The sequence below is a fragment of the Phaseolus vulgaris genome, chromosome 7 (assembly GCF_051622355.1).
Source record: "Phaseolus vulgaris cultivar YP4 chromosome 7, ASM5162235v1, whole genome shotgun sequence".
NCBI classification, from domain to species: Eukaryota; Viridiplantae; Streptophyta; class Magnoliopsida; order Fabales; family Fabaceae; genus Phaseolus; species Phaseolus vulgaris.
Genome location: NC_143504.1, coordinates 5,741,885 through 5,751,202, shown reverse-complemented (window position 1 = coordinate 5,751,202; position 9,318 = coordinate 5,741,885). Strand labels below are relative to the sequence as shown.

Sequence of the window (9,318 nt, the reverse complement as noted above, 5' to 3'; positions counted from 1 at the left end):
GATGTGCAAGTAGTAATTATGGGGATGCAGGAATAAAAACCCTGTCTAACACGTGCAAGTTGTTAAATGAGGCTCTTCAACCCACTCATTTGGAATTATTTTAAACAGCCGTGTAAGAAAAGACTGCTTCTTCCTACGCTCCCATAATTTTTTTTTTATTCCAAAAATGTCACTCTATAAAAAATGTCAGTGTAATTTATATTTTGAATTACATAATCCAAAGTCTTTTTTTAAGATTTGTAATTAGCTTCCAGATTATGTAATCTGAAAGCCTTTTTCTAAATTCGTGATTAGCTTTCGGATTACAAAATTCAATTTTTTTTTTGAATATGAGATTAGTTTTCGAATTATGTAATGTAGAATATATCTGGATTACATAATCTATAAGTTAAGAAGGACTTTTGAATTATTTAACCAGAATAACATTTTTCAAAAAATATATTCTAGATTACAGGAAACTATTTCCAGATTTAAGATTAATTTCTAGATTATATAATCCATAGTATTTTTTTTTCAGTTGCTTCGGATTCTATAAATCCAGAAAATATTTTTGATCCAAAAATATCTATGTAATCCAGAATATAAAGAATGTGAGATTTTAAAGGTTAATTTATTTTTTGACAGAACGACAAAAAATCATTTTCACATTTAATATGGGGATGCCTCAAGAATGTATGGAGGTGCAGAAAAAAGAATCAGGTGTAAGAAAGTTTGCACAGTTAAAGTCAATAAGAATCAGGTTTCAAAGCCCAATATAGCATTATGTTGCAAAAGCTAAAGTGAAATATTGAAGGCGAAAAACATCCATAAAGATCTCTTTGTAATGTTAAAGCAAATCTGAGAAAAATACTTATCATGCATCTTTGGAAGGAGTCAAGTGCATTGCATAGACTAAAAGACATCCTCCTATGAGCAAAAGTTTCAAAAGGATAAGTAACTGTGATTTTATTATGTATTGTTTTTGTTAACATATGTGTTTTGGTATAATCTTTTCATTTTTTTTATATTATTTTTCTTTTTTTAATAATATTTCTTTCATGTCATGACAGATAATTGGTTTTACTTGAGTGTCAGTCTAGCTGAGATATCAAGTTACATACTAATGTCTAACATGAAAGCTTTATAAATAAATAAAAATGTAGTTTTATTTTGGTCTTTAGGTGCAATACTTTTGAAAATAACCATAAAAACTATCCAAAAAATAGTAATGAGACTTACCAACTAGACATTACAACATCTGATAGATAAAAGGTATATGAAAGTGATTCTTTATTGTTTCTTGATCTAGTCTTCTATAGTCAACACATACTCTTTAACGGTTATGCATTTTGTCGTGGGAAATCAATTCATCATTCTCATTTTGTATGATAATATTACCAAATATTTTTGGTACCACCTAGAGAAGACTAACCCATGTACCATCTAATATAATATATGGTAGAAGATAGCAACTTGTAGCATCTTGTTGACTTCATTTGCCATCACATCTAGAATCTAGGGATTAAGCCTCCTTTGTGGCTGCCTCACATGTTTTGATCATTCGCGTGACAAAATTTTATTCATACACATTGAAAAACTAATACCTTAAATACCTTCAAGCGTCCAGTTAATTAACTTTTTGTGTTCTCTGATGACTTGCAACAACTACTATTCTGGATCAGGGAGAAGAACGCTAAATATAGTTATTGGAAATTTATATTCTTCCTCTAAATAGCATACTTGTTCGGTTATTGTAAAGATGTGCTTAAGGCTGTTGTTGTTGAGCTTGTGCATTTCAACTCAATTGGCTTGACTGAAACATAATAGTAGAGTATGTACAACAAATATCTTTAAATAATAGAAATTCATTTATGACAATAGTAGCATCAGACAAATCAAAAGAATCCAATTCTCCTATGAACTGAAGTGAATCATAATCCAAAGAGCATTAGTGAACATGTCAATATGATAGACAGAGCGATCTTGAACTGGATGTTTCATAACATCTATTATCTTAAGCGTCATTGGACTATCTCTAAATTCCATGGCGAGAGTTCCAATCTCATGGTTCTCCCAATTTGCAACTAATCTGGATAGAAGGTGATTCACTCAGTCTTTAACAACATCTTGTAGTGAAAACGATAAAGCTTTTAGATTTATATGCTATTTAAGGACTTCAATTGATCTCACTCTGGTGACAATATGAAATTCTTTAAAATGCTTATGTGGGTCTTCTCTTGCAAGACCATGAAACTTTGATAACAAGTGTATTAAACAAAATTTTAATTCACAAGTCACATCTATAATAGGATATTGAATACATAAGGTTTGAGTGACAACATCTAGTACAACAAGTTATTTTAACCATGTTATCAATGTTAGAATCATGATCAAGAGATATAGATGGTGAAGTATATTCAAATATTCTAACAAATATAATATTAAACTCTATCAATAGACAATTTACTAAGAAAATTATTTTGAATATTTCATTGTTTAACAAGCCTATGATATATATGATTAGAAAGGATATATATCACATAAATTCACTCTAGTCATATACCACATGCACATTCCAACATATAAAGAGGATTTATTAAATAATATTAATTAAAAACTCAATCAAAAATAGAAAGAGAAATATATATATATATATATATAATTAATTATAGATATGGTAAAAAACTTAAAATGAAAGAGAAAATATGATAAATCTTGTACATAATAGTTATTAGTGTAGTAAAACATGCTAAAAACATAAACTAAATAAAGTATGAGTAAAGTTATTCGCTATATACGCAAATTAATTTCTCATCAAACATTATATATTTGTAAGAATAGAATTGTATTACAAGAAGTTCCATTAATTTGAGATTAATGACAATAAACTGTTTTTTTTTTTTTCTGAAACCGACTCAAACTTTTAATTAAGTTATGCTCTTTTTTGTTTTGTAAAAAGGATAAAACGAAAAGATATTCTTAGTTTCCTGAACAGAATGTCGATAACATACGGAATTGCTAAATTAGATAATGTGTTGTTGATTACGTAGTTGACAGGCCAACCAATGTTACAGTTAGGGGTGTCAAAATTAGTTGAAAACCGTAAGCTAATTCAGTTAACTAAGAGATACGTTAGCTTGAAAAAAATATAATTTTTTAAATATAAATTAAATTGAATCTGACTTTAGGGATTGAAAATGAATTAACCCATAATCTACTATTCTTTTATTATTTTTTTCATTGTAATTATTGAATACTTTTAATTATTTGGTTGACACCATAATTTTTTAATATTGTTTAACAGTATTTCAACTATTTAAATACTTAATTTATTTATTTACTCAATATTAATATTATATTTTTATTTATTATTTATTTAAATCAATGGACCCACTTAAGTTAAGTCGACAATCCTGATAAGTTGAAGCCATGAATATAGTTGAAACGAATTTCCTTAGATCCAATCTAAATAGCCTATGCCCAGAAATTATTTATTGTAATAAACACACGAAAGTCAAGACTTTTGACCACTTTTCTTATATCGTCCAAACCCAGATGTACAAAGAAGAAGGATGAAAGGATATATTTGTCCTCAAACATTATACTTTCCCTCCCAACATGATTCTTTCATCTTCTTTTTGACTACCCCTACAATCCCAAGTCCAAGATACTCATTTTCTTTCCAAAACAATGAAAGAGGAGAAGTCCTATTGGCTCACATCGGGCTCACCTCAGTTCAAATGTTTCGCTTTCACAATCAAAAAAATACAACCAGTTCCCCAAGATAAAGAAAGTGTGACCCCATTTCACATTAACTTTGCCTTTAGTTTAACCTTTTTACAATAATCAAAACGCACCATGTACAAAAACAACCTATAATGCTTCCTAGTAGCACCATTCTTTGATCCGCCCATTCCCCATTGCCAAAATTTCTTATCCCTCACATTCAAAACAGAAAGAGATGTTCATATTCGGTTTCTGTTGTTCTTCTCTGCTGCAATGGAGAGAAGCCTTGAAACACCCCGAGTCCACACATCATATTCTCTCTGATCTTTGCACTCAAATTCCACTGTACCACGCATCACTGTTTTTAACCCAAAGTAACGCCGATCCTCGCCACCTTCCAGCAAGTGGCGCCCCGGCCAGGCCGATACATCTTTGATCACTTCAAGCACCACATCTGAAGGACAGAATATATAAAAATTAGAGAACCCTTTTGATCTTTCACAACTAGAGTAGTAGTAGCAGCTACGACTTTCACAAATCCCCAAAATGAAACAAGACCCACCTCCAAATCTGTTGTCAAATAATTAGTTTGGAGCAAGACAAAAGTAATGAAAACTCACTCTTTTTCTTTTTCGTGATGGTCCCAGCAACGTGCCTGCTCTTCATTTTCAGTATAACCTTCACACGAAAAAGAATTTCCAATGAGTTAAAGGTTGCAGTTTTCTAAGGAACCAAAGTAAACTAGATACCTTCACTTCATCATAGAAAAGGTCCCCACCTCATAACTTTTCCACAATCATGTTTAAACACATCGTTAACAGTTTAATACTAATCGATGCCCAAATAATTACGTGATTAGTCATCCTGAGATCAAGTACATCATTCTGGATCACGGGAAAAAATAATGCTCACCTGATTCATTCGGTTTATATACACAGACACAACTTTCCAATGAAGATCACCTGCACAAAAAATCCCTCGTAAGATCAAATCTCTAACCAATAACCCTAAAAATATCATAAGCCAACCAAAATAAAACTACGGCGAATTCGCTTTCTCCATATACGAGACACCATGAAAAAAATAACAATCTGATAACAAGCAAAATTGGATGAAATATATTATGTATTTACCTTTCCGTGTGCGTTTGAGGAGCTCAACACCTCTGGCCAGTAATTCTCTACTGCATGTACCCAAGAAATTTTCTTCTGGTACAAGTTCACCGCTGAAACTACCATTAGAATTTCCGTTGCTACTATTATTAATATTATTATTATCAAGATTATTATTACTCATTCCACCAGCTCCCAAATTTTTCTCCACCGGAATTACAGCTGCAATATTCCACACTTCCTTCAGGGCCCTCGCTTTCAATGTGGCAGCCCCACGCAAAGCTGCAATTTCACACCACAAACAAAATGAAATGAGAACATAAAAATAATTAGTAATCAGCAAGCAAATTTTCCAATTTCCATCAAAAATTACACAATTTTTGGTTGAACAGAATGTTCTTCAACATGTCATCCACACATAATTTTCATCATCCGTACCTGTCGCTGCCCCCGCAGTTAGAGTCGTAATATCGCCGGCGGATCTCACATTCACGGCGGAGCTAACCACCGACGCAAGATGTTCGCGCTCGGCCCCCAAGGCCTCCGCCACCTCGACGCATTGCGCGGCCACCAGTGTCGCCGCCGACGCCACCGCCATGTCCGTCTTAGCTATCTGCTCGTCTTTTCCAGCCCCGGACGAGGCGGCTGTAGCGGCGGCTATCGCCGCCACTGCTGCGGCAACTCCGGCGACCGACACCGCTGCATGGAGCTGAGCATTGTGCGCTCTAGTCTCCTCCTTTTTCTTCTCCTTCCTGTCCTTGAGCCACCTTCCGACTGTCTTACCGGCGGCGGCAGGCGTGGTGGTTCTGAAATTAAGAGTCAGACTGCTGGTGATGTTGTTGTTGCGGGTGAACTGCAGAGAAGACATTTGAATAAAAGAAAATACAAGACATTAATCTTAAGAAAGTGGCATGTTATTATGTGCGCAGTTTAAAAGGTTATAACTAAGTATTTCTTGAAGATTAAAGCCAGCAACGGTGACTGTTACATGAATGCAGCAGAGGGCAGATACTCTGATGCGGTGCTTTGCCAAATTTGGATTTTGCAAGGAAAGTTATTAGGTCCTACTCATCTCCATCCAATTGGACACAGGAAATGGACCAGTTAACCAATTGGAACAGAACCTAAAAATAGAGAGGATCCATTAAACTTTCACGCGCCTTCTGCTAAGTTTATCCATTCCTTAACGGCAGTATTAAATTATTTTTCACAATTGTTATGTCTAGAAAAAATAAAGTTTCTAATGAGATTGGAGGGAGGACGATTAAATTAAATGGGGTTTGGGTTTGCATTGGTTGTAGAGAAAGGTGAGAGACATGTTGGTTATACGCGAGTGATTGTGTTTTTTTTGGATGGCGAAAAGTTAAAGATGCATGATGTCTGTACCTTGATATCGTCGATTTCAGAAGGAGAAACAGGAGGGCTATCGGTTAGGGAGCCACAGCTTTGGGTTCCGTTAAGAGGGCCACTGCTGTGAGAGAGTCTTCCTGAAGTTCGTGGAGACACTTCCTGCTGCCAAATACGCCACAATAAATACGTTACCATTTATTCTTCATCACGTTTGGGATAAAGATAATGAAGGATTGACGCACACGAAACCGTTTAAATGGAAACAGAGTGCGGTAAACAATAAACAGAAGAAACAAAAGAGGCGAGGAAGAAGACAAAGGAAGCTAGAAACCAAATAGCTTTGTGCGACGACTGACACAAACAACACTGCAGTCCATTCTTTCAGGTGTTTTCCTTTTGAAGAGACTGGGATACGATTCAAGTTCAACCCTCGCAGGAAAAAACAATTACACCATACTACTATGTTCGGAACGAAGCCTTACAGATTGTGACATAATTCGTTCCATCACCATTTGAGAGGTCTCCGAGGAGGCAAAGGAGAACGGGTTCCCGGAAACCATGGCGGCCCCCTCTTCACTCTCGCCGGCGAGGTCCTCCGGTATGGTATCGGCTGCGCCGCTATTGGTGAGGGTGACTCTGGAGAGCGCCGGAGAGAGAGCCTTGGAGACTTCGAGGGCGGAGACGCTCCAGGAACGGGAGAGAAACTCCATGGGCTCGCGCGGCGTTTCCGGTGGCCTGAACATGCCGCTGTGGAGCGGGTCGGGTCGCCAAGGTTCGGTTTGAGCTTTGTCCATTGGAGTGAGAAAGAAAGAGAAGTAAGAGAGAAAGGGTGAGTGGGAGAGAGAGAGAGAGAGATGACGCGTAGTGAAAGTGTGGGGTGCGGTGCTTATAAAGAGAGCGGATGGTGAGTGGAAAAGAAAGAAAAAATGTAATACAAGAGAGACAAAGCAGCCGATTGTATTCTATTTCATGTCAGTCAGAGTTTGAGTCCTCATAGAAAGGTCAAAATTTTGCATCAAAAGAGAAACCAACAAAATGAATTAAACCACAAAACACGAAAAGGATCACCATTACATGACATGATTATAGGAATGACAACAAACTACAGTCCGATATTTGTCTAATACCATTACACTAATCTCATTATTCTTTCTCTGTAATATTTTTTTATTCCCTTTCTTGTCTTCTTCTTCTCTCTTTATTATATGTATTAGTCATAATATAGTCTGTTTTCCTTTAACCGTCACGTGTTGTTATGATTGTAAGCCTTGTTACTTTTTAGTGGGAGTAAGGTTCTTATCTCCTCAATCCATCTTCCGGAACAGACCATAAAATTAAAATGGTTTCCCTCTCTGCCGGTTTCTTCTCTTTCCTCTACTTCCTGCCCAATTAAAAACTCTCTCGATCCCTCCCTTTCCTCCACCTAAAGAACACAACCACCTCCCCTTCCCTTATAAATATTTCAAACCGCAACACCCTCTTCTTACTCTTTTTCTTTGCCAAAAAATTATTCCATGCATTCATTTCTGTTTACTTCATTCTGAAAATCAAATTTTGATTCTTCAAAAACCATCAAACATTCACTTCTCTCAATTCAATCTTGCACAACATTTGCAATAAGTCAATATATGTATTAATGTGTCGCGTTATCTTTATTCCTCTAACTATAATTTCTTTGAATATTCATATATGCCATAAATGCATCGGTAGAGTAAACATAAATATACCCTAAGAAACGCAATCATAAGCTGAAACCAAAGGCATTACGTTATCCCGGAGTATTAACTGGGTTCACCTCATAATTAATGATCCAGTTTATTCATGGAAATGTCATTATTCCTCAGTAGAAATTGTTGAGATTTTTTGTCAAAAAAATACTTCTGATTAGTTCATAAGCCTTTTGAAATTAAGGTCGAAGTTGAATCTTAGCCGATTTCCATTCAGATATTACTTTCACCGATTGGTCAAAATGTCATAATTGTAACGAGATTTCTAAATTGCTTCCACTTTTTTAGATTTTTCGTATGTTTGAACTTTAAACTACCAACCTGTTAGATGAAAAGAATGAAATGCTTATATGTGAATAGTGAAACTTATATGTAATTAATTTAATAATGATAGAATCTTATTATTACATACATAATTATATAATAATTTGGAGAGAGAAATTTTTTATATATTTTATTCTTCTTAATATCAGAGTCATTTCAAGTTTATCCTAACGAGTATTTATTGGGTGTTTATCAGGTTACCCGCTATCAGACCGTCTATATCGATTAAATATTAAAACTTTAAGTAAATGCAACTCGCACCTCATTGAGTCGATTTTATGAGATTGAGTTATATTTAAAGTTAATTTTTTAACATATAATTTGTGTATTTTCCTTTTATCTGGTTTTATGTAATATAATTGTAATATGCATGGAGAAGGAGAGGCTTACATGAGGTTGTAAAAGGAAAGGAATAAGGTGTGGAGAAGAAAAAATGACATTGATGAAGAATAAGATAAAGGAATTGTTACTATCAAGGTTACTGGAAAGAATGGTATGTGACTATTGCATATTCATTTGTGCAAGCTCCATGGGGTTGAGCTAACACGCCGCAGATGGAAACAAGTCACAGAGCCCGGGGACAGCGCATCTTGGTAGATTCATCAGATTCTTCACTGTTCACTCCTTCTAACTTTATTCTCTATGTTGTAATTATTTTCTGGAGACGTACTATATCATTCCATCCACTAAAAAAGCGATGGGTATAATTAAGAGGAAGAAAGTTCATGATGAAATGTGTAAGAAAAAAGGGATTTGTACGTACTTGTGTTTAAAGGCATTATCTGAGCGTGTTACAGCTTGAAAAAATGAGTTAGTGAGGATTGTTTGAAGTGTGTGTGAAAGTGATTAGGTAGAGGGAAAATAATGGAAGAAAAATAATGGCGGTGGTATATGATTTGGAAACAAAAGGGAGGGAGTGGTGACTGATGAGTGATCTGTATGCATCTGGAGAATTTAATGAAATGGGCCCAAAGGTTTTTGGGATGATACCTTCGAAAGAGATAAACCTATCAATTTAAATTCATCAATGATTGGGACTCACACTTTCCACACACACACACGTTACTAACTTTACTCCACCATTCTTTTCCCATCAAATT

General features: G+C 35.1%; 1 protein-coding gene across 3 annotated transcripts; it reads right to left on the bottom strand.

Annotated features, from left to right (window-relative positions):
• Positions 1–3,469: 3,469 nt before the first annotated feature.
• LOC137827984 (VAN3-binding protein) lies at positions 3,470–7,360 on the bottom strand. 3 transcript variants are annotated; one of them, XM_068634369.2, is made up of 7 exons: positions 6,650–7,360; positions 6,204–6,329; positions 5,256–5,670; positions 4,839–5,099; positions 4,618–4,667; positions 4,326–4,383; positions 3,470–4,159 (listed from the first exon to the last, which is right to left on the bottom strand). In XM_068634369.2, the coding sequence occupies exons 1-7, from the start codon at positions 6,959–6,961 to the stop codon at positions 3,945–3,947; spliced, it is 1,437 nt and encodes a 478-aa protein (XP_068490470.2). In that variant the 5' UTR covers positions 6,962–7,360; the 3' UTR covers positions 3,470–3,944. The 3 variants fall into 3 exon arrangements, with proteins under 3 accessions (XP_068490470.2, XP_068490471.2, XP_090161033.1); XM_068634370.2 differs by having other exon boundaries at positions 6,204–6,326; positions 6,650–7,125; XM_090304907.1 differs by lacking the exons at positions 6,204–6,329; positions 6,650–7,360 and adding an exon at positions 5,806–5,941.
• Positions 7,361–9,318: the final 1,958 nt, after the last annotated feature.